Source organism: Emydura macquarii, unplaced genomic scaffold, assembly GCF_026122565.2.
Source record: "Emydura macquarii macquarii isolate MOO-44397 ecotype Brisbane River unplaced genomic scaffold, CSIRO-AGI_Emac_v2 contig_2676, whole genome shotgun sequence".
In the NCBI taxonomy this organism is placed as follows: domain Eukaryota; kingdom Metazoa; phylum Chordata; order Testudines; family Chelidae; genus Emydura; species Emydura macquarii.
In genome coordinates this window covers 38,120,802-38,145,049 of record NW_027132813.1, presented here as the reverse complement: position 1 = coordinate 38,145,049, position 24,248 = coordinate 38,120,802, and the positions used below count along the sequence as shown (strand labels likewise).

The window sequence follows — 24,248 nt, the reverse complement described above, 5'->3', positions numbered from 1 at the left end:
TGAACCACTACAGATTTATGTCTGATGAACACCTTCAATCCAGGCAGACTAAGCAAGCTGCCTAAAATAAAAGCCTTGAGATCAAAACATTAGTATGCACATATATGCTTGGCAAAATAACAAAAAAATCACTTCAAATGAACCAAAGTTATATAATTTATGTAGTTCCAAAAGCATAACAGTTTTTATTGGTGTAATTTCATGATTGTCAGTATTAAGATGCCAATGTAAACCTAGTGTAGTGTAGTATCAGGATATATTAAGAGTATTTCATGTGAATACCAGGTATTGAAGTGTTTTTGAGGCAACTGTAGAAGGAATAGGTTATATATTTCTGAAGGTATGTGTACATGGGTAACCATTCACCTTAATTTGGTCTCTTTAAAATACCTTTTGAAAAAAGGTTCATATTGAATCACTATAGCATACTTCTATAATGACTGGCTTGAGCTTTAGGCTGGTGATGTATACGGATTCATTGGAATGATACTATGTATCAGTTTCTTTCAGTGATTCAAACCTTCTTAATTTCTTCAGTGAGCACAGTGTAAATATCGCTATAAGGTGGTCATGTTATGGGATTCTTCTTGCTAAAGATCTACAGTATTGCACTTGCAAAATTATCTGAATTCAGGGAATGATGCATGTAGTTGATAAAGAGCTCTTTGTTCTCCAAATGTGACCATATGGAAATCCAATCACTACTATTTACTGCATCACAAAAATATCATGAAAGTTGTTAGTCAAAAGCTTATGAACATCAAAATGAGCTTCAGCATTGTAAATGAAGCAGCAACTTCTTTTGATGCAGAAAGTTCTTCTATTTCCTACTGTTTCACTCAGGAAGCATAGTAGTGAAAAGCACTCCTTACCATATTACCCGGTTCTTATAGTTTTTCATGTAACTAAAGCATCAAGGTTTTGTTGACAGTCAATTGTCAACTGGCAACCCTGAGGTCTATTGTTTGTCCAGTAGGCAAGTTATTTTTTAAAAACCATCCATGAGGCCTCTCAGTGCTAGTTTTGATACGGCTAATATTGAAGAAATAAGACTTATTAGCATAATCACCAGCATGTCAGCATTAGTTAAGCACTCTTACAAAGCTATCACTTGAATGTTTTTGGACTATTTTTCTATAGGACCTTACTATGTGAGCACACAACTGTTTCCATTTTCAACTGAAAAGGGTTATGATGTTTACATAAGCGTCTTGCATTTTAATTGTGCTGTAGTTATCCTCTGGGACTTACTACTTGTGATGCAAAATATGTCATTGCAAATGAAAGAATCCCATGAGGGCTAGGGGGAAGCAGGAGTGAAGAACTTTAACAAATTGCCTTTGAGGCCAACTTCCCCATGTACTATTTCATGCCATCTTGCCTATTCCTAGATACTCAAAGTGTCACGTGCTTGTTTTAATCAGCCATAAAAGCTGCTAAGGTCCCAGTTCAGCAGTGCCCTAACCCCGGTGTAGTCATTGTCACTAGTACAAAATGAGCATAAAATGCTATCATTCTGAGCTGGTAATGTTTTAACCTGTGTAAATGACTACACAGGAGCAGAGTAATGGTGAACTAGGCCCTATGTACATACAAATTATGGCTCTAGTATCACCTATCATTATTAAAGGAAACAGCAAAGCAACGGTAGCTGGGATAGGAAGCAGCAGAGCAATACAATAGCAGTTTTGTTTCAGTTTCAGCCTGAAATCAGAGTTTACTAAAAAAAATTTGGCCCACCTCTCTCCCTGAGGAGAAACACTGCTGGGGCTTGAAACAGACAAGCAGGAAAAGCTCTATAAAGCTGATTTTGAAGATTTTTCTCAATAGCATCCCATTCCTGGAGAGGGGCTTATGGACCATGGAGTTCTTCTGTGCTCCTAGCTGATGCCCCTCACGGAGGTGGATTAATCCTAAAGCAAGGGGAGAACACTCCTACCATCGCTGTAGTCAAGGGCTACAGTGAAGCACTACAGCGGCACAGCTGCAGTGCTACTGTAGCTTGAAGTGTAGGATACCCTCTGCCTCCACTAGAAATGCTAGAATGGCAGAGCTGCAGTGTGCCACTGTAGTGTAGACACTTACTACAGGAGTTCTTCTGTTGCTATAGTAAATCCACCTCTGCGAGAGGCAGCAGCTACAAGAATTGTCAATCTAGCAGTTCGGACACTGGGCCTTAGGTCAGCTCAATTACATTGTACAAGGTATGAAACTTCCCTCCCCCTCTTCCCAGAGTCATTGAACCACTGTGTGATCCATTTGAGTGTTCACAGCTAACCCAACTGGACTTAACTCTGAATGAGTTTTTAAACCACCATACATGAAATACACTTTACCTTTCATGTATTACATTAGCCTTTCCTTCCCTACTTTTGTGAGGCTGTCAGTCAGTCAAACTGTGCTGACAAGCCTGAGTCTTTCTATAGAGGCACACTGCTTATTGTTCATTAATTTTTATGGGCCAAATTCCTCAGGGTGCAGAGAAATGAATTTGGCCCTAGAAGTTTTGGGGATGTCTTGAAGAGATTATCAAATGAGTGCAGTTGGTACTAAGTATTTGCTTTTCTTCAGTCATCTGGTTCAGTTTCCTCATGACTTCAGAAATGAGGTACTGTATGTAGCTATAGTGCCAGCTCCACTAATATTCTAGCATGCATCTGTTCTAGAGGTGGTGGAAAGGAGAGAGCATCATGCTTAAAGCCATAGACCGTAGCTGCCTGAATGTGTCCTCTGAACACCTGTTTGGAAGGGCATAAGAGATACTACTACATTCACAATAATGGCTTCCTTTAGTTAGCAGGGGCACTGTGGTCCAACAGCACCAGACCCTCTCCAGAAATGTGGGGGGGGAGGGAACCCACATGAGACCATGGTGGCCCTGCCTCTGCTCCTCCACCCCACCCCCCAGGTCTTGCCCCTCTCCATGTCCTTGCCCACTCTCTTCCTCCTGCAGATCTGCCCCTTGCTCCTCCTCCTCTCCCCCCACCCCTGGGCAGGCCAGAACGGAGCCAGAGCCAGACCATGGGAAGAGCCATCCCGGCAGACCAGGCCGCTGTGGGGAGCCCCGGACCCTCCACCTGCTCTGGGTGGCATGCCCCAGCGGGCATGATATGGGACAGGGGCTGCTCTCAGACACCCTGCCCCCTTGCCCAGGGCAGGTGGAGGGTCTGGGGCTCTCCACAGTGGCCCTGGACATCTTACTATAGCCCATCTCTGGCTTCCAGCCCGGCCAGGGGGCCAGAGCCTCAGGGGAGAGGAAGAGCAGGAGTAGGCCGAGCCTTATGGTGAGGGTAGGCTAAGGCCCACGTCAGCCCACTCTCCCCCAGCGTGAAGAGGCTGGTACAGTTGGGGAGCTGATCACTTCCCACGCCACTCTGCACAGCTCCTGCTAGCTGTCACTCTGCCCAAGTCTTGCAATGCTGCTCCCTGCCCCCTAACCTATGCCCATGTTAAAGAGGCATGGTGACCTCTCTGGTTCTGTCACCCCTGCTGTGGTCAGGGATTTAAGGAAGGCAGACAAGGAGGTAAGCAAAAGAATCTCACTTGTATGCTTCGGTCTGTCACAGAACCTTGACCCAGAAGCTGTGATCACAAATTAGTATCTTTTCCTACTAAGCTAATAAAATCTGTCAGTTGTACCACAGACCTCCTTTCAAGCTTGCAGCTATCACTGTATACTATCTACTGTATTCTAGTAGTGAACTACTACACTTCCTATACTCTTAATTATTAGTATGTCTAACTTACCCATCCCAGGACAAAACCTGATTGTCTGTTTTTCCTAAAATACAGCACAAATAGAACAGTGGAGTATTTTGGTTGGAAAGAACCACATGGAAGTGCTGGTCAATGCTAAGCTTTCCCAAAGACCTGAAGAAGGTCTGACTGTTGGCTCCTAAGCTTTCCTCCCCTACCCTTTAACTCAAGAGAATATTTTTTTTAAAAATGTCAGTCACATGGCTGCCAAGAGGCATCCTGCCCATTACACAATTTACAGAGGCAAAGTATGCTTAGAAGTCAGAAAAGACAGGGAAAATGTGACTGGTCGCCATTGTGCAATTAACCATGTTTTAATGTTGCTATTACAGACACAGTAAAGTGTAACCAGAGTGAACAAACAGTATATACGCTGTATTCATCAGCTAATTTCCTACCTGGATTTTTAAAATAGGAAAGCGTTTACTAGCTCAAGGAGAACTATTGGCATGTTTATCTTCCTTTTAAAATTAAGCCACTTGAATGTTCAACCCCTGTTCTCTATATAATTCATATGCCACAGTGCCAATTTCTGAACAAGACCAAACTTTTACTATTCTCTATTTTATACAGAAAACACATAGTACTGAACTGACAAGTTTTGGTCAAAAAAGCAGAACAGATTTTGAATCACCTGTATGTTTAATTGCCAAGAATTCTTGATAATAGGCATAAGTGTACCAATAAGCATGTGACCTTTAAAATGAAAGACTGCCACAAAACAGACTTGAATACAGCAAAAGCATTCGAAACTAGATTTAGAGACGACTTTTAGACTCTTCTAGTCACACACTGGAAATAAACTCCACAGCAGCCTCCTTTTCCTCCATCAACTCCTTTGCAGTCAGATCCATCTTCTCTCGGGAGAAGTCATTAATAGGAAGACCTTCAACAAACTTCCAGGTTTTATCCTGTTTGAAAGTTAGTCTGTATGAGAACAAGTCCTTTATGGTCTAAAAGCAGCACATACCTTTGCAGTTTAGATACTACAGTGAAAAGGGTGACACCTCTGAACACAAATGCTAATGTGTGGTCCAGAAATTGTGTTAGAACACATGCTTCCTCCAACTAAAACCAAGTGAAGATGTGGAGCAAATGTGTTTCTTTAGAAGTCTGCTGTGGTATAGTAACTAGAGTTTGCCAGCTGATCTATATCACAATTACAAGATATTGTAAGTTTACTTGCAAATATCCCTAAACAAACTTACTGTGGGGAAGCAATTTCTATCTCTGACCAAATTAAAGACAAAAAGTCCTTTTTATCTGAGCCGTCTTAAGAGAATTAATATTTTTATTTAGATTCAATTTAGAAAGTCAGTTGCAGCGTATTATCTCTCCCGTGTCCTCCCCCACTTCAGACTGCTTTTCTGCAGCCATCCAATACTCATTTGAAAACTTAAACTGTGGAAAGGGGAATGTAATGGGCATCTCACAGTGGGCAGAAATATGCTAAAAGACTCTTCACAGCACCAATGATCCAAATCCTAAAACACTAACGTTGAAATCTACATAAGCTCCTACTACTTTGTATACAAAAACACAACAAAAGGTACTGAGTAAACCCTGATGGATTTAAAACAGACCAGTTACCTTGATTACAACAGGGAATGAATAGAGCAAATCCTCTGGGACACCATAGGAATTTCCATCAGAAATGACGCCCATGGAGACAAATTCCCCCTGAAAATAAGAAGTTAGTGATAAATAGCTCTCCTTGCTATTACAGTGGGCACACATTTAACTAATTACTTTGTCACAGAAAACACAAGCTACACTATAGAAAGTCTTACTACATTTATTATAGTCTCAAGTGTGATATCTTCTGTCACTCATGATTAATCTGTTTAATCTATGTAGTGTTACTCCAGAGTACATTAAAAACACAGAAGTTTAAAGAGATTAGTCAAGAGCACCTCTGTATGTGCTATAGCAATATTTACCTCTGGAGTGCCAAACCAGATGTCCCTCACATGGTCACAGATAGCTTTGGCAGCTGACATTGCACTGGACAGCTTCCTGGCCTTAATAACTGCTGCACCACGTTGCTGAACAGTCTATAGGGAAGACCAAAAAAAAAAAAAAAAAAGCATTGGATGTCTCATTTACATCTAGTCAGTAATGACAGAAGGCTTTAAGAAGCAAGTTGTGGCTTTGTCGTCTAGTTATTGCTCAGACTACTGCTGGGGGAATTTTGCGCCACTGCACAAGCGTAGCAATTACACCTTTTGCTCACCAGGTGCTGATGTGGTGCCAGAAGAGAGGGCAATGGAAGCCTAATATTGTGGAATCCACAATTTCTGCAATAACAGAAGTTAAGTAGGGCCTTATTGATAGGTTAATTTATAGTTTAGTGATCAGCTGAAGACTAGAGTTGAACTACTTATCAACCTTTGTGATCCACGTGTCCCACATGAGCTATTATATATAATCTACTTTACAAGCTATCAAGTCATTTGATAGTGCCTAAAGATCCTCTTCTCTGGTGTATTTTTCCAAGACACTTAAATTAGACTAAACTGTTGAAATGTATACATAAACAAATCTCATTCATGTACAGTATTTATAAACAAAGTTTATTCACTGACTCAGTTAGACCTCAACTCATCCCCTAGGAACCAAGGGCCTCTGAACCATCTTAATATCCTCATAGTCCACACCCACCCATCAACCTGTTTATTTAATAGGCCATCTATACGGTATACCTGTGAAGACATATCCTAGCTGTGTACAGCAGGCCCAACTCAAGGGCCCAGCAATGAAGCCCTCCTGTTTAAGTCTAGGAACTCAAGCACCTCAACTGCCAGTGTGTAATTAATTAGAGAAAGGAACCCCACAACCTTATAGAACAAGTAAAGAACTCCTTTTATAGGTCAAACATAACAAACTGCACCCAGAAACAAGCTAGAAAGTAGTAGTCTATGGAGCACAGGCAATCCAAATTCTTTATGAGAAGCACTGCTAAGCAGTCAAACCACAGAATCCTTGAGTTAGAAAATGGCAGCCCTAAAAAACCTCCACACAACCTCATCCCCAAGTGATGATCATATATTCAGAGGGGAGCTTTCCCAATTCTATGGACTAAACTACAGTAGAACCTCAGAGTTACAAACACCTTAGAAATGAAGGTTGTTCATAACTCTGAACTAAATGTTATGGTTGATCTTTCAAAGGTTTACAACTGAACATGGACTTAATTCAGCTTTGAAACTTTACTATGCAGAAGAAAAAAATGTTTCTTATAAATTAAGAGGGTTAAAAGCAGCAAGCACAGAAACCTTGTCAAATCTCTTTTTTTTTTTTTTTTTTTTTTTTTTAAACTTTCCCTTTTTTAATAGTTTATGGTTAACACAGTACTGTACTTTATTTGCTTTTTTTGGTCTCTGCTGCTGCCTGCTTGAATACTGCCGGTTCCAAATGAAGTGTGTGATTGATCTGTCAGTTTAACTCTGAGGTCCTACTGTACGCTCTCCCTATGCAGGCTGCAATACCAGATGACACCCAGTGGCAGCAATTTTGATTCTCAACATTAACTTTCACTGTTGATCATTTCAGTAGAAAAATCCAGCTAGCATATTTATTTAGGTTTATGCAAAAGGAAGCACCACAGGGACAGGACCACAAATTTTAAAGATGTAAATAATTGATTATTCTGACATGCTATTGGAAGATAAATCATTTTAGTAGAACTGCTTTGCTAATGTTTCTCATAAGATTTCCATTGTGTATACATTAACACCACTAGCTTTTTCTACTGAGTCAGACTAACAAGAGCACAGTATTGTCCAATTGTGTTAATAGGTTAATTTATGAACTTTTAACGAACAGAAAGTCTTACCGTGATAAAGTCACCCTTCAGCCAGCTGTCATCTTTTACAGCTTCATAAACTCCAACTTCCTTTCCTTGCACTTTTGCCTTAGCATGGTTAACATCTGGATACTGAGTGGAGGAGTGATTCCCCCAGATGATGACATTCTTCACATCATTAGCAGTTACACCAAGTCTCAGAGCAATCTAATTTAAATTTAGAAACAAACAAACAAAAAAAAAACCCGACATGGAACATACTAATTTCAGCTTCACTTTATTTAGTACATCTAAGTATAAAACACTGCTTTCTGAAAAAGCTTTAAATGTAACCATTTTTTTAAAAAACAAACAAACAGATATCGGAAGGTATTCTAGCCCTGGATGGAATCTTCTTACCTGGGATTTAGCTCGGTTGTGGTCCAAACGAGTTAGACAGCTGAAGTTTTCCTTTGGTATAGAGGGAGCTGACTTTGAAGCTGTCAGGCAGTTGGTATTTGCTGGATTTCCTACCACCACAACCTAGGAAGAAAATGACAGGGAGTGGGGCGAGAAGAGAAGTCAACTGTTTAGCTAAGCTACAGTTTCTGCAAATTCACTTCCCTCAGCTGTGTTAATACAACATTCAGCAATTGTTAAGAAAAGGCTTTACTCCAAGGAAGCTGTCAAAAAAGGACAAGTCTTGTTTAAATCCTAAACATACTGTATACAATCAAGAATTTAAAGTCCTTTATCAAAAAGAAATATTACACACAAGAGGATATCTTACAGATAGAATCACAGAACAGTTTTTTTTAAATGCTTCTTCACAACTGTGTTTCTGTAATAAAGGACATCATCACCACTGACATCCAGTCTAATTCTTCTCCCAGCATAAAAAAATCCCCCCCAGTCACTTAATAAATTGAGGACTATACACACACTAGTCAACTCTTTGCTTGTTTGCCTTCTGCTCCCCTCATCTTTTAAAGTTTCCTATTAAAGGTAGTTCTATTGAGGACACTGCTTTCATGACCATAGTTATGACTGAAGCAACTGTTGTCTATCTGAAGTAAGATGCTGTGCCTCAAGTTAAGTGAGTTCCTCTTGTTAATATGGAAAGGACACATTTTTTCCTTCAGCTACTAGTGTCAAGCTCCATATAGCCTCCATCTAGTGAGCTGATCTAGATATTTACCTTTAGCTAAGAAGTTGAAATACCAAAAAGGGACATACAGTTTCCCATTACTCTGTAATAGTTGGTGGTCATTTTTATTTCAACTGTAGAAAACACTAAGCAGCCTTGTAGACCCAGCAGGAAGTTCATCAGCAGAGGAAGCAGACATTAAAGTCAGTTACAAAGCACAGTAGAAGCATTAATATGGGAGAAATCACATGAGTTTATTCATTGTGCCCGAGAGAGAAAATTTTTTTTAAAAAAGCTCTCCAATACTGACATTAAAAAACAAAACCTAAAACAAAGCCTATTTTTATTTTGTGTGACTTACTTCACTGATACTGAAGTCATTAAAGCTACAGAGTCACGTTTGCATAAGTACACTGGTTGTTCACTTGTGCGATATTATGGATAGAAGGACACCTCCTCTCACTCTACTGCTCCCCACCTCTGCAGAGTAACTGCAGGACACTACATAATCCTACCTATAAGATGATTCATTTTCTGTCAGTGAATGGACTGAGATTATTCCCTAAATCAACTAGGGGTCTAACAGGATGCCTTCCCATAGGCTTTGGACAATATAGAGCAGCTGATATTTGAGAAGCAAGACTTCTATAAAACAAAATTTGTCCTTTTGCTACATCTGTACTACTCTACAGCTCTTGCTTGGATCTTTAAGTTGCTTGGTAATGAGTTTCCAATTACAAAATGAAATACAGTTTCTGTGATCACCTTGACAGTCTTCTTGGCATATTTGTCCAAGGCTGCACCCTGGGATTTAAAAATTTTCACATTTGCTTTGAGTAAATCTTTCCTTTCCATGCCATCTCTCCTGGGCATGGAACCAACCAGAATTGCTATATCAAGATCTTTAAATGCAACCTCCTCTTTGTCTGTTGCGATGACCTCTGTAAGCAAAGGAGGGAAGAGAGAATTAGTAACAGAGCAATCTTTTTTGGGAGTTCTATGATAACATTGATGAATTATTCTTTAGTGCTTAAATAGAAGGTAGTCCAATCAGACAAGCAGCTGTGACAAAGTGACATCAAGAGAGCAAATGCCCACACTTACTGTAAGGAAAAGGAGCAGAAATTAACCTAGTAAGTCATCGATGGGTGTTCGCAGCTTCCTGAAGTGAATAAATGGTGTTTCCTCATTTGTTTGCCTGTATCTTTTGACGTACCCTATACATAATACTACACTTCTCCATCCCTCCCAACTAATTTAACGGCATTGAATTTTTATGTATGACCCAAGTGAGTCTTCTTTTCCTCAATAACCAGTAATATTAATTCACACTTGAGAAGGCTGAGTAAAACTTCACAATCTGGGAAAGTTTATTTAACAACTGACATTTGAAACTACTATAACAACTTCAGCATTGCCCATTAGTTCACTTTCTTCCATTACAAGAGATTATACTTGAGAATCCATAGTTCGTTAGACAAATTGATCAAGCCATTTCTCAATTTTGTCTTTAAAAGTTTGTGTTTTATAACAGTCTCAGAAAAAGCACTGACATGTATCAGAAAAGGCAAAGCTATTTCACGCCTAGACTGGGAGGCCCATCATGACATGACACTATAAGCAGACAATTGTTTGCCAGATACATAACACATCTTACTTTCCAAATTCTCAGATATTACATATGCAAATACCATACTTGCATATGCAAGTATTGTAGGTGACACTCAGCCACCCACATTTGAAGAGCTGATCATATTTCTCTTACAGTTTGCAGTTAAGCTAAGTTAACTTTAAGAAACTCTGTATTCCTTTTGGTCACCTCTCAGCAGTGGAAGGGCACAGTCTTGCAGTTCCATCATTACGCCATCCAATACAGTCATCATGGGAGTGATATCCAGTAGTATAAGAACAAGAGGCTGTAAAACAATGCATTCATTAGTGTAAATTAAGTAATTTTAAAAACACATGGAACAGTAAATGTAGGCTCACTCAGTTTTTCAATTATTTCATCCTGCAGCCACACACTATTTAATACCACTTTTTCGGAGAGGTGGGAACATAGGACAGCCCATTTACTAAGAGAGAGTGACTAACAGCAGCATTACAACAGCACTGAAAGCAGACAAAAACATGATGCAGAATAACTCAAGGCTCTTTCTTCTCTTCAGGGTCACTGCACACTCATAGTAACTTATAGTCTTATGTCTTTGTATGAAATGTGAAGGCTTACAGCAAAACTTGTCCCCAGATAAACTTGGCGTTTCAAGAGATTTTACAGATTGTAGTTCTGATCTCAGTTGCTTTTTTACTGTTGAATAAGACATGTGATAGTTCAGTTTTAACCATTACCTGTTCTTTGCCGAAGACATCACCCTTGGCAATGCTGTAGAGCAGAGAATAGGCGATTTGACCAGCAGCTCCAGTCACTAGGACTCTAATTGATTCAGACTGTAAAAGAAATAGACAGACTCAGTTAACACATTGCTGATAGTACGGTTTGCCCTGATTAAAGAGCCACTGAACATTTTCAGCCGTTATTATAGAAAGAGCATTAAAATATTTAATACTTCTGGATACAAACGTGCAAAAACCCAGCACAGGGTCAGTTCCTAGGATTCTGCTTCTCTTTTAAACCAATAGCAGCACTCCCACATTTCTTCACCGGGAGCAGACCAGACCTGCAGAAAGTTAGCCAAAAAGCTGCAACTAGAATATTTCCAGTTTTGAAGCCTCAAAGACTTGTTTGCACTTTATACAGAAGAGAGGGTTGTGGAGGAATATTTTTAAATGAAGGCCAGAACAATTTAAAGTTGAGGGGATAATATCTTTTTTTTTAAAAAAAAAGCATAGGTGCTTTCAAATACAGACTCACTAACATTCCATTAGACTACAAATATAACTTTTATGCTTCAAACTTATTGGAGAGCCTGCACAAGTCTTCAGAAGATTACAGAATATGCAGCTTAGAATTACATCATACTATATTAAAGACAGCTCTCATTACATTAATTTGGAGATTTACTTCCAACTGGAGATTTGTAGAATACTGCAAACCTAGTGTTGGAGCTGCAAGTAGGACACCAACTAAAAAACTATGTAGTAATTCAAGTGATATACACCAAAGCAGTAGACAAAAGGCAGGTGTGTATACTGTTTTCCACTGCTCACGTATCAACCCCAATCTCCAGAGACAGAGTGAAGGGTGATGTGTGTTATGCCAACTTCACTAAGAACCTCAGACCAATCTCCTAGGGTTGAGATTAAGCTACCATATTTACAATTGTGAAAAATACCAAGAATGAAAAGAGTAAGACTTCTGTTTTAGGGCTTGTTTACACTAGGAGGGTTTTGTATGTATGGTTATGCTGGCAAAAGCTCTAGTGTAAATAGTTATATTGTTATGAAAGTACTTATAACTGTACTAGCATGATGATGTCCAGGGAAGATGACCCAGACACGGAGTTGGTAATGCAAACTCTAGCAGCTTGCTACTACTTTCCAAATGCAACATGTACAATCTAGTCATCACACTGCTTCAACAGACCAGTAAGTATAAGATGACCTAGATGCATGCTTGTTCAAAACACTGGCACATGATCAATTATATTATTGTCTGGTGAAGAGATCTCCATAATTTAAGGCTCACTTGCATCCTGAGAGGTCAGACCATAGACTCATAAGCAGTCTAATGTCCCTCTATATTGCTCTCAAGTAGACAGCAATTCAAACCAGGGAAGAAAAATCAGTATGACAGTTTTGAATTCCAGGAAACTCACGGAAGCATTTCCCTCAGTTGCAGAAACCTCATTGGATATTGTAGTGTTCCTTCAGTGTAGAAACATTGTTGAGACAACATATAATATGGCTGCTGAAGTTCTCAGCTACGTTAAGAGTTAAAATCAGGACTGGTTTGAGGAGAATGATCCTGAAATAAATCAGCTCTTGAACTCACCACATGGTGCCCTTCAAGTCTACACTTGAGAGAAGAATTCTGCAGCTAGGAGGGCAGTATATCATTGAGCAAAACAGACTTCAGCAAATGAAAAACCATTAGTAGCGAAAGGAAGTGGTAGAGCTACAACTAGCAGCAGACTGCAAAGACACCAAATGCTTTTTTGCATGTCTTTGTGCTGTGCCTGGACCCAGATACAACAGGATAATCTCTGTATGAGCACCAAATCGCAACAGAGTCTTACCTGACGTAAGAAATACTTGACCAATGGACGAAACATTTCAGAGGAAGCAATTAATGCTCTTTCACAATGTCCACTGAAAGACTAGCCTTACTAGCCCCCAACTTATGATACTATAACAGCAATCAGTTGTTGTCAGAAGGGAAATCACCTGCAGCGGATAACTTTCCAACAAAAAAAATCTATCACACTCCAATACACCTCACATTGCTCTTCTGCAAAGTCTGGGAGCAAGAATCAGTGCCACAGGATTTTAAGGATGCCAACATTGTCCATCTCTATAAACATAAAAGTGATAAATGCCACAGTGATCACCACAGTTTGCCCTCTACACCGCCTGTTGCTGGAAAAATTCTTACATGGGTCTTAAATTCAGTAAACACCACATTTGTGGAAACCATCCTCCATGAGTCTCAATATGGATTTTGGTCTGAGGGGGCACTACAGACATGATCTTCACAGTCAATCCTCTTCAGACAAAGTGCATGGAGCAAAACCATGGTCTCTGACGATTCAGCAAAAGCTTTAGACTAAATCGCAAGGGACCCTGCAGGGCATCCAAACATGAAAAAAAAAAAAGTTTCCAAAGTTTTTTCTGTCATTCAGTGCTTCCATGATGGGAAGATAGCCAATGTGGGGAAATGGCAAGATATTAGATCCCTTTCCAGGGAACGACACCAAACAAGGTCAAGTGCTGGTGCCAACACTCGTTGATCCTTTTTTCAGCTATGCTTATGGATGACAGAAGAGTATTGATCTAGTTCTGCACTGATAGGAAGCTTTTCAATGTGCAATGCTTTCCATGCTTGCACAAAAGTTGTGGATTTACTCATTAAGTAGTTCTTATTTGCTGGTTATGAAATGGTTGCTCACTCGATAGAGAACATTCAATTTATAACTGATCCCTTTGCTTGTGCAGTCATTCATTGTGGTTTCACAATCAACCTAAAGAAAACATATGTACTGTTCCAACCAGTGCTGGAGGATGTGCACATCTACCCAAATATTAAGATCAACACCACCCCTCTAGTACATGGAGAAGTTTTGCTATCTAGGGAGCATACTGTCACAGAATGCAGCAATTGATGAGATTACCCATCGCTAAGGATATGTTTTTGTGATTGATTCTGAGACTTTCAGAGGCCTCTGTGACATTTTCTGTTTCAGCCTATGCCCGGGCGTGGCAGAGGGCCCTGCAGCTCCCAGCAACCATGAGGGGGTGGGCAGCATGTAACTGCCAGGGGCTGGAGCGGTCAGTCTCCCCCAGCAGTCAGCCTCCTCCCCCTCCTTATTTTTACTAAGTCACAGACAGGTTGTGGACAATAAACAAAAGTTTACAGAAGCGCGTGACCTATCAGTGACTTTCACTAAAAATAACTGTGACAAAACCTTAACCTTACCCATCGCATAGCCAAAGCTCTGCATTTGGAATGTTGTAATGCCACCTAGGGAATGACAGACATCAAAATAAAGTACTAAGCTAAATGTCTACCAAGCAGCCAGACATGCTTATAATACTTCTATATGGTTGTGAGACAACCACCATGGACAACATATCACCATCACAATAATGCATATGGAACTGGTTAAGTTTCCTGTCTCCAGTCTGTTTGCAGGTTCAAATGGTGGGTCAAGATTCCCAATATCAAAATCCTTAATTGTTGTCAGATGTCTGGCATTCAAAGCACGCTCATAAAAGCTCAGCTGCATTGCCCTGGGCATCTCCATCTGGGCGACTTGGGAATACCCAATGCCATATTTTAGACTCACACTTTTAGACCAGAAGAGACCACCATGATCATCTAGTCTGATCTCCTGTATATTGCAGCCCACAGAACTTGCCCACTCACTCCTGACGTGGGGGAAAATTCCATGCCAACCCCAAATATGGCGATGAGTTAGACCCTAAGCATGTGGGCAAGACCCAGCAGCCGGATACTTGGGAAAAAATTCTTTGTACTAACTCTGAGCCCTCCCCATCTAGTGTCCCATCACAGGCCATTCGAGATATTGGCTACTAGCAGTCGCAGATCTTATCACACTATCCCCTCCATAAACTTATCTAGCTCAGTCTTTAAACCAGTTAGATTTTTATTCCCAGTACTGCCCTGGGAAGGCTGTTCCAGAACTTCACTCCTCTGATGGTGAGAAACCTTAGACTAATTTCAAGCCTAAGTTTATTGATGACTAGTTTATTGATGACCATTTGTTCTTGTGTCCACATTGGTGCTTAACTCTCCCTTCTGGTATTTATAGACAGCAATCACATCTCCACTGAGCCTTCTTTTGATTAGGCTAAATAAGTCAACTCTCCTCTCATAAGGTAGGTTTTCCATTTCTCTGATCATCCTAGTAGCCCTTCTCTGCACCTATTCTAGTTTGACTTCATCTTTCTTGAACATGGAAGACCAGAATTGTACACGATATTCCAGATGAGATCTCACCAGTGCTTTGTATAATGGGATTAACACTTCCCTGTCTCTACTGGAAATACCTTGCTTTATGCTTCCTAGGACTGCATTAGCCTTTTTCACAGCTGCATCACATTGATGACTCAGTCATTCTATGATCAACCAGTACAATACAGGTCTTTCTCCTCCTCTGTTTCCAACTGGTAAGTCTCCAATTTTAGCAAAAATTCTTGTTGTTAGTGCAAAGTCATATACTTAGGGACTATTAAATTTCTCTTTCCCTCCTCCTCCCAGAGTCCCATTTCATCCCATTTCTATTACTCCACTTTCAAGATCATCCAGATCTTCCTGTATGATATTCTGGTCCTCCCTCCATATTGGCAATACCTCCCAATTTTGTGTCATCAGCAAATTTTCTTAACACATTCCCACTTTGTGCGTCAAGGTCATTAATAAAAATGTTAAAGACGATAGGTTCCCAGACCCATCCCTGAGGAACTCCACTAGTAACCTCCCTCCAGCCTGACAGTTCACTTTTCACTATGACCCGTTGTAATCTCCCTTTTAACCAGTTCCTTATCCCATCTTCTCCAATTTAACTAATAATTTCCCATGTGGAACTGTATCATATCAAATGTCTTACTGAAATTCAAGTAGATTAGATCTACCGCATTTCCTTTGTTTTTTTTTTTAAATTCAGTTATCTTCTCAAAGAAGATCGGTTTAGTCTGACACAATCTACCTTTTGTAAAACCATGTTGTATTTTTATCCCAATTACCATTTACCTCTATGTGCTTAACTACTTTCTCTTTCAAAATTTGTTCCAAGACCTCACATATAATTGAGGACAAACTAACAGGCCTGTAGTTTTCCAGATCACTCCCCTTTCCCCTTCTTAAAAATAGGTACTATATTAGCAATTCTCCAGTCATAGGATATGTCCCCCAAGTTTATAGATTCATTAAAAATCCTTGCTATTTGGCTTGCAATTTCATTTGCCAGTTCCTTTAATATTTCTAGATGTAGATTTATTTGACCTCCCTGATTTAGTCCCATTAAGATGTTTGAGTTTGACTTCCACATCCTCCATTAGCCACCCTGCCACTATTCCTAAACCCCTCATTACCCTTATTTAAAAAAAACTGAGGCAAAATATTTGTTTAGGTGTTGGTCCACCCCATCTTCAGTGCTTGGAGGTCCCTCTTCTTCTTTGGTTGTTTTCTTTTTATATATATTGCTAGAGAATCTTTTACTATTGGTTTTAATTTCCTTTGCAAGGTACAACTCTGCTTGGCTTTTAGCTGTTCTTTTGGTCAGGTAAAACAAGGTACCCATTCTCATGGTGGCCAGCAAACAATATAAAGACATACTGAAGTCAAACTTCAAGCATGTCAGGTTGACCCTACCAACTGGAAAGCAACAACCTCTGACAAGATAAAGATTACAGTAGATTTGTCATGTTACCATTAGCATCTTTGCAGTAAGGTGCATTAACACCTTATGTGAAAAAAGTGAACAGCCTGTATTCTTCATGGACAATCTTGTCAGATCTCACATGTAATCATGTTTGCAGTTCTCACATTGGTCTGAATTGCGTACACGTGTTTGCCTGAATCCTCATACACTGACTGACATGGAGGTGAGACTCCATCATCATACCAGTATAGCTTATGATGTTTCCCCCAACCTTCATAAGATATAGTGATATAAATGCCTCTACACTAGAGTTTTTACTGACACAGCTACACCAGAACAAAGAGACACATCCCTTACCACCATAACTACATCAGTTGAACTTTTACATTTAGACCAGGCTTTGGGAAGGTAACAAAAACTCACTTTGGTAGTCAGGACTAAGAGATATCACCCAAGAGAAGTTTTGGGTTGACTTTATATAATAGTGTTTAACAGAGCTATCAATGCATAGAACGGGAAAATAAATAACCACCGCCACTCTCTCATGTTCCATTTTCTCTTACAGATTAGACAGACTGTCCCAGTCTGGGATGCTTACAGAGTTCCATGCATGTCACCCGTACATCAAATAATTTAGGGCTATCAGTTGAGTCATGTAAATTTTTTTACAAGACCCAATTATAAAGAAGTGCTTTCGTGGATTTAGTAATGAAAACAACTTCTGGATTTAACTGTATTCCACCTAAAGTATTCAGAATCTGAGCATGTGGTATCATGCTAGTGCTTGATAACCATAAAATGAGGCAAACCTTTTTTTGCTGGGATCCCCTTTGAAAATATTTCAGGCTGTAACCACCCTCCCCCACACTTATGGCAAGCATGGGGCTGACAGCTCATGACCCCCCATAACCACCTTGTGACCTCCTGAGGGGTCATGACCCCCAGTTTGAGAATCCCTCGTCTAGTTTCATTATATAAAATTAAAACATCAAAAATGAGGTTAGAATACTAGGACCCCAAGGTATAAGCAAATTGAATTAGTCACTCCTACAGTAATTGTATATGGTTAAACTCAAGTCATTTAACTGACTGTTTAAAAAAAAAAACAAAAAAAAAACTTACTGTTATGTATTAAAATTTATGTTTTGAATGTTTTGTTTTGTAGCATGTGAGGTTAACCTCTCAAATCTTGTTACTACAACTCTTGAAGGTGTTGGAATGATTGTGTCCTTTTTTCAAAAAATTGCAACAATTATGGCTATATTATACAACTATAGGTTAGAGAAGCAGCATTTTACATATTCTTTGATGACTGAATGGTGAATATGGCTAAATCACAGAACTGTACAAATGAGTTAGCATTATGTAACCTGAAAAGTCTGCTGTGTATCAAATGTTAAAATCAAGTTTTCAGCAAAATAGTTACGAAGGGGCTCTATTTTCTGTCAGAATAAATGAAACAAGAACAAATCATCTGCTAATTGTGATAAACAATTGTAAAAAAAAAAGTGAAAAAAGTGAACTTATCGCTGAATTACATGAACATTTACATGCCATCTTGAATAGTGCATCTTGTTCATTTCAACGGCTAACTGAAACAGTACTGCCATATTTTTGTGGCCCATAAGAAAAGAAAACATGCCAAAACACGCAATACTAGCACAACAAAATTCATCTGTTCTCCTATACTCACTTCTCATCACTTCAGATTCCTTAGTCTTATTTAAGAGAGAAGTTCGTAATACTGTATTTCTGGCAAAATGGAAGAGTAACTTCCAATTTAATGATGGCGCTATGGTGTTTTGTTGCGTTTTTATTGGCACGGTTTCTCTGGATTGTAACACTTCAGTAAATCAGGTCTGATTTTCCCCCTACTATTGTTACAAACAACACTTAAGGAAACTAACAGATTAAAGGATTTTTATCTTAGCCTATCTAGTCAGCTTCAACTGTTTCCCATGTAGAGCCAGTTTGCATGGGTGGCATCTTGTGACAACAGGAGACACAAGACCTGCATAGTAAGATGAGAATGCCACAAAAATTGGCTTGGGGTTTTGAGGCAACTATAGCGCCACTGTTGCCAAACAATGTTGTAAAAATCATTGAGTACTGCTCCCCCTCCCCATGAAAAAACCCACCATAACTGGTTTAAGCCATTATTTCTTTTGAAGAACCTCATGAATTTGTGGTTCTGTTTATTTGCGGTCTAGTTTGAACCTTCAGAATACACTCACTTCATGTTTTCAAGCCTTTTCTCTGCAAAAGTGAGGATTAGATTTTTTAAAATGAAAACTGAAATTTTCATGCAGTCTCTAGATTCAGAAGCTAGGGGATTAAAAACAAACACTAAATATTGTGATCTGTTTTAATCACAAAAGCTGCAAGACATGGCAGCACTTCAAACGAAGTGATTTTTAAAATCAGTTTTGTTTTAAAGTTACTAGATGTCAGGTTGCTCATGTTCCCTTACATGGAGGCCGATTATTTCGGAAGGAAACCTCAGGTACACTGGACAGTTGTTTTAATCTGTAACTTGGCTCCTACACAACTTCAATAAGAATGATTTCATGTTTTGGTAACTAGAGCAGTGACCTTTAGAAGTTGGCAGTTTTTGGAGTCTGTTACATGAAATATATAGAATAAGTTCAATTAACATTTTGAAGCAATATACATCCCACTCCAAATCAAATTCAAAAGTGTGGAAGAGAGCCAGGGAAGGGTATGGAATATTTAATTCTACACAAGAGAAAGAACGGAAAAATAAAGTGTTTCAATGTAGGACTGCATACAGGACCTCTGCATCCTCAGATAGCTTCAAAAGACAACGTAAGTAAAATAAATTCTGAAGGGCAGGACAACAATTAAAATAGCCTTTTAAAAGAATACTTGGGTTACAGAGTGCAAGCTTCCAGCTTCAAATCTATGGCTGACATCAGCACCATTTATTCTCCTCCCTGCCACATTTACTTAAGAGCTCATTGTTCTAATTAGTATCTTTTGCAAAATATTAACACCTTCAATATTAACAGATTTAGAATTTATTAAACTCACTGGATAAAATACTATTTTACAAAACAAATAAGCTAGCTATGCTGCATGTAGCTACAAAGGACAGTATCAAATGAATATCTGATTGTCCTCTAACAGTAGGAGATGGGAAGAGGGGGGGGGGGAAGAAGAAGGCAGAAGAACCATATCCTACCTACACAGAGAGTGGACTGTATTATAGATAAGCTACAGAAGGTCTTGTCTAAGTCCTAACTGCAATAACATACCTTGTGTTAACAACATCCAGGAAACTGGGATTAAGATGACAGTTCCATGCACAGTTCAAATTTTAGCAGTGACCTACCTTGCTTGATAAAACATTTAAAACTCTTTAAGTAGTTAATATTGCTGAAACTATATTTCACTGAAAACTTCAGGTCAGACATCAAACCAGTAAGACTTGGTTGACAGACTTTTGCTCTTGTGTGAAATGTTATTGTAGCTGTGTTGGTCCCAGGATATGAAAGAGACAAGGTTCGTGAGGTAATATATTTCACCAAGCAGAAGATGGTCCAATAAAAGAGACAAGTTTTTGAGCTCTACAGAGGTCTTCTCTTTTCTTTCACCAATGAAAGGTAGTCTTACCTGCCTTGTCTCAGGTTGTTATGCTGTCTTTTCCCTATTATTGAGCAGAGAAATTAATTGAGAAAATTTTATTCTGCTACATTTCAGAGAGTGGTGAGACAGTTTAGCACTTGAAGTTACTAGTTATATGCAAGTACTGTACCGATTTTGCATTCCTAGTCCATTCCTTTAAAACAGAAGTTGAGATAGGCGCTCCTAAATGTGAGTATTATTTATATGAGGATTTTCTCTAGTGGCAATTATCCCAACATATGGGGGACTTTGTTTTCAGAAATTTCAGAACTGTCATCCCTTACACGAACTGGGACCGGGAACATCCTGAATTGATATGACTGGAGTAGTGTGAACATGAAATCAAAATGGTAAGGCTCTACAGGAACTAGACCACACTAGAATACCATTCTAGACATACAAATAAAACAAGAGTGGGGTAGAAAAATCTGTGATTGAACAGCAGGATTTAGGGTCAAGGAAGACATGATTAGCAAAAATTAAAAAAAAAATAAAAAATCCATGACTATTGATGGAAGAAGGGTCATCTAGGTATATTCATTTGATAGTGACAGGAAATGAGTAATTTATACATGCCACAGCGAGCAATAGCATATCAATTCATGCATTTAACCTGAAAAAAGTTTCTAGATGCATCTTAGATGGAGATGACTTGAAACTATTTCTGATTAAGGCCAGAGCACAGGCTGTGCGCCTAACTGTTACACCAGAAAGGCCAGAAGCAGTGTAAAGAATATAGCTCCTTTTAAATGCTTTTGGTGACATTATTAAGACGTATTTTAACAGAGAAATGAGAACATTTATATCTCAGGCCTTTGCAGGCAAAACAGCTTTTCAACTCAACCATTTCTCTATTACCAAAATAAGAAGAAATGCAATCCAAAATCCAGGACAAGTATCTGGGGCTAGTTTCAGCCCCCAGCCCCTCCTAACTAATTACATCATCTGAACCTGCCTAATATCACACAGCTTGAACAGAAAAGGAACTGGAAAACAATGCAGAAGAGTGTGTCATATGATCCCCTAGATCCGTGACATTCAAGATCAAGGTACAGCACAACACTGAATTATAATTGGTTATTTGAACCCTCCAGCAGACACGTACCCTTGGCTCAAACAGTTTGGGACCCAGGTGCACTAGTTCCACAGTAACCCACTGGAGAACACTTTCAAAGCCACCTTGAGGAATTCCAGCAAGGCCACTCCCATCCCCTCCCCCACGCCAGCAATTAACAGACAGTCTCTATTAAAAAACCACCACGATTTTACCTAACACTGGCAGATCTGTCCACAGCCACTACTCCTGGTTTGAGATGCTCACCGCAAGGGCCCCAGCCAGCAATGTTCAGCAACCCCTGTGCCGGGCCCAGACGGCAGGCTCCATGCCCTCTGCTCCAAGGATAAGGGGTCACCCCAGCAAAAGACGGCACCTCGCCCTAACGCGTGGGCGCCTCATCCCTGAACTCCTTCTGCTCACCCGACCCCCTGTCCCTCCGCCCAAGCGGGCGTGGGCTGCATGCTACGTACACGCCCCCGTCCCAAACACCACACAGGGTCAAACTCCCCCCCACACCCCCACACACACACACCGGGGGGACAAAGGGCTCCGCCTCCCGGGCCTCACCCTAGGTAGGGGATATCCTCCCCACCGCGGGGGAGAAGAGGGAGGTGCGAGATCTGCAACCAAGGCCAGGTAGGGGTTATCCCCCCACTCACGGGAGGGGGAGGTCCGCGCTCTGTACCCCAGGCCTCACCCCAGGACGGGGCTATTCCCCCCCCCCCCACACACACACACACACACACAGACACGGGGCGAGGTGCGCCATCCGTACCCCGAGCCCCCTCTCCCCCGAGGCAAGGCTGCCCAGGTCTGCTCAGACCCGGGGAGGAAGACGTAGCACTGACCATGGCTGGGAGAAGCGACTGATCCAGCCGGGGCGCTGCCTCAGGGTCACCTCTAAGCACCGCTGCAGCAGCAAGCGACAGCTCCGCGACACCGACTGAGCGATTCACTTAAGGTCGGTTGGGGGGGGGGGGGGGAGGAGACTAGGGCTAATTCGCGCCGGCCGCCCCTCACCGCGCAGCCGCCTGGGCGCTGTAGTCTCTGCCCGGCCTGCGCTCCGCACGTCCTATTGTCTCCCTAGCGGGAGTACTACAACTCCCAGCATGCGCCGGGCCAGCCTCGCTGCCGAATTAAGCACGGGGGGAGGGGGGGTGGTGACGGTAGCGATGGTGCCCGTTCTCTTTCCACCGCCCCGCCCACCGCCGAGGAGCTCTCGCAGTGACAGCCGGGTACATTCACAGCAGGCCCCCAAATCGGCGAACAGCTTCCCCACACTCCGCCAGGGGCCGCTACAGCGCCAAGTTTCTGCGCATGCGCTACAGAAGAAACGTGGGCCGCCTGTTTCTCTATGCGTACGCTCGCCAGGCAGAACAAGCCGGGACGGGGCAGGAGGTCGGCGGACGGTGTGCGCGCCGAGGCGACGCTCCCCGTTTCGAGCGAACCGGTGAGTGCGCGCATGCGCAGCCAAAGAGGCGAAGGGGGGCGTTAAGCGTGTTCTGTCCGCACGCGCAAATTGAAAAGCTGAGGGGGCAGGGAGAGGCGGGCGGTATGTGCGCATGCGCGGGGCAAGTTGTTGTTAATCTTGGTTGCCAAGCGACAGGAGCGGAGCGCGCGGTTGCTAGGATCCGGCGGACGCAGAAGCAGTTGCCGTTGCGGGCCTGCTCTACTCCCTGTCCCGTCATGTCGCTCGGGGGCCCGGGGCCTGGCTGGAATCTAGGGCCGGGCCAGGCGGGACGGAGGGGCGTGAGTAGCAGCGCTTCAACGGCCGCGGGCCCCGCGGGCTAAAGAGAAGCCAGCGGAGAGGCTGTAGGAGGCCGGAAGGGCAGCATTGCGTACATCCCAGTGTGCCGTTAGAAACCTGCGACGAGGGCCTGTCTACACCGCCCCGCCGCGCGGTAACTCCGCTCCCCCGTGTGGACCCGGGCGGGACCTTTCGATGCCTGCCCGCCGCACTTCGGTGCGGACTCCTGTCCAGGCCGCCGGGGTCCCAACGGCAGGGCGGTGGAGGCAGCCCCAGGCTGCGCATTTAGAGTGTCATGCTGGGGTTTGTGCAATCCTGGCACTGGCCGAGAGAGGCTGGCACTGGCAGACGGGGATGGATCACTTGATAGGTGCCTTGTTCTGTTCATTCCCTCTGGAGCACCTGGCATTGGCCACTGTTGGAAGGCAGGATACTGGGCTTGGTGGACCATTGGTTCCACCCAGCCTGGCCGTTCTTAATGCTATAATCCTCCAAAATCTTCCCCTTAGACACTCCAGGTAATCCAAATCCAGGCAGCATATCTAGCTTGTTTTCAGTGCCTCACTAAGCACACTTTCCCTCTTTTCTTTTACTTTGCTGTTTTTTTAAGTGCCTAATTATTAAGATTTTCACTGCTACATTTAATGCTGTTGTTCAAACGGGTCTGTTCTACCCTTCTTCCTTTACCTCTTACAAATAATTAAAAATAGTGTATTGTTGTAGCGCCTTTTAGCCTCTGTCATGGACCAGGAACCCATTGTGCTAGGCGCTGTACAGCCAAAGACAGTCTAACTTCCAAATTACTCCTTTTGTTTCTCACGTCACAATTTTCTTGTCACCATTCATTTTTCTGTTGTTCTTTCTGAATATCATGTTATTTGTTTAATCCACAATTTGAAACTCTTTTCTTCCCTATTTTTCTGACTCTTCATTGTTGTAAATGCCACCTCAAAACATTTAGAATTTTTGCTAGTGTTAATTTTAGTTATTTATCTGTTCTTATCTTGTAAGCCCAATATTTTGTCTTTGTTTGAGAGCAATAATTGTTATTATGGTTTTGTTGTTGCTTGTTCTTGATCGTTTCATTGCTC

General features: G+C 41.5%; 2 protein-coding genes across 2 annotated transcripts in view; one reads left to right on the top strand and one right to left on the bottom strand.

Moving 5' to 3' along the window:
* Positions 1–4,042: 4,042 nt before the first annotated feature.
* On the bottom strand, positions 4,043–22,402 carry MDH1 (malate dehydrogenase 1). Its single transcript, XM_067565235.1, has 9 exons — positions 22,259–22,402; positions 11,037–11,135; positions 10,507–10,603; positions 9,453–9,628; positions 7,961–8,083; positions 7,592–7,768; positions 5,697–5,810; positions 5,347–5,436; positions 4,043–4,667 (listed from the first exon to the last, which is right to left on the bottom strand). The coding sequence occupies exons 1-9, from the start codon at positions 22,259–22,261 to the stop codon at positions 4,542–4,544; spliced, it is 1,005 nt and encodes a 334-aa protein (XP_067421336.1). The 5' UTR covers positions 22,262–22,402; the 3' UTR covers positions 4,043–4,541.
* A 232-nt stretch (positions 22,403–22,634) lies between these two features.
* WDPCP (WD repeat containing planar cell polarity effector) overlaps positions 22,635–24,248 on the top strand; it is a 243,472-nt gene continuing 241,858 nt past the window's right edge. Inside the window, exon 1 of the mRNA XM_067565236.1 lies at positions 22,635–22,860. The gene's annotated coding sequence lies outside the window, so the exon portion shown is untranslated. The remainder of the gene's footprint in view (positions 22,861–24,248) is intronic.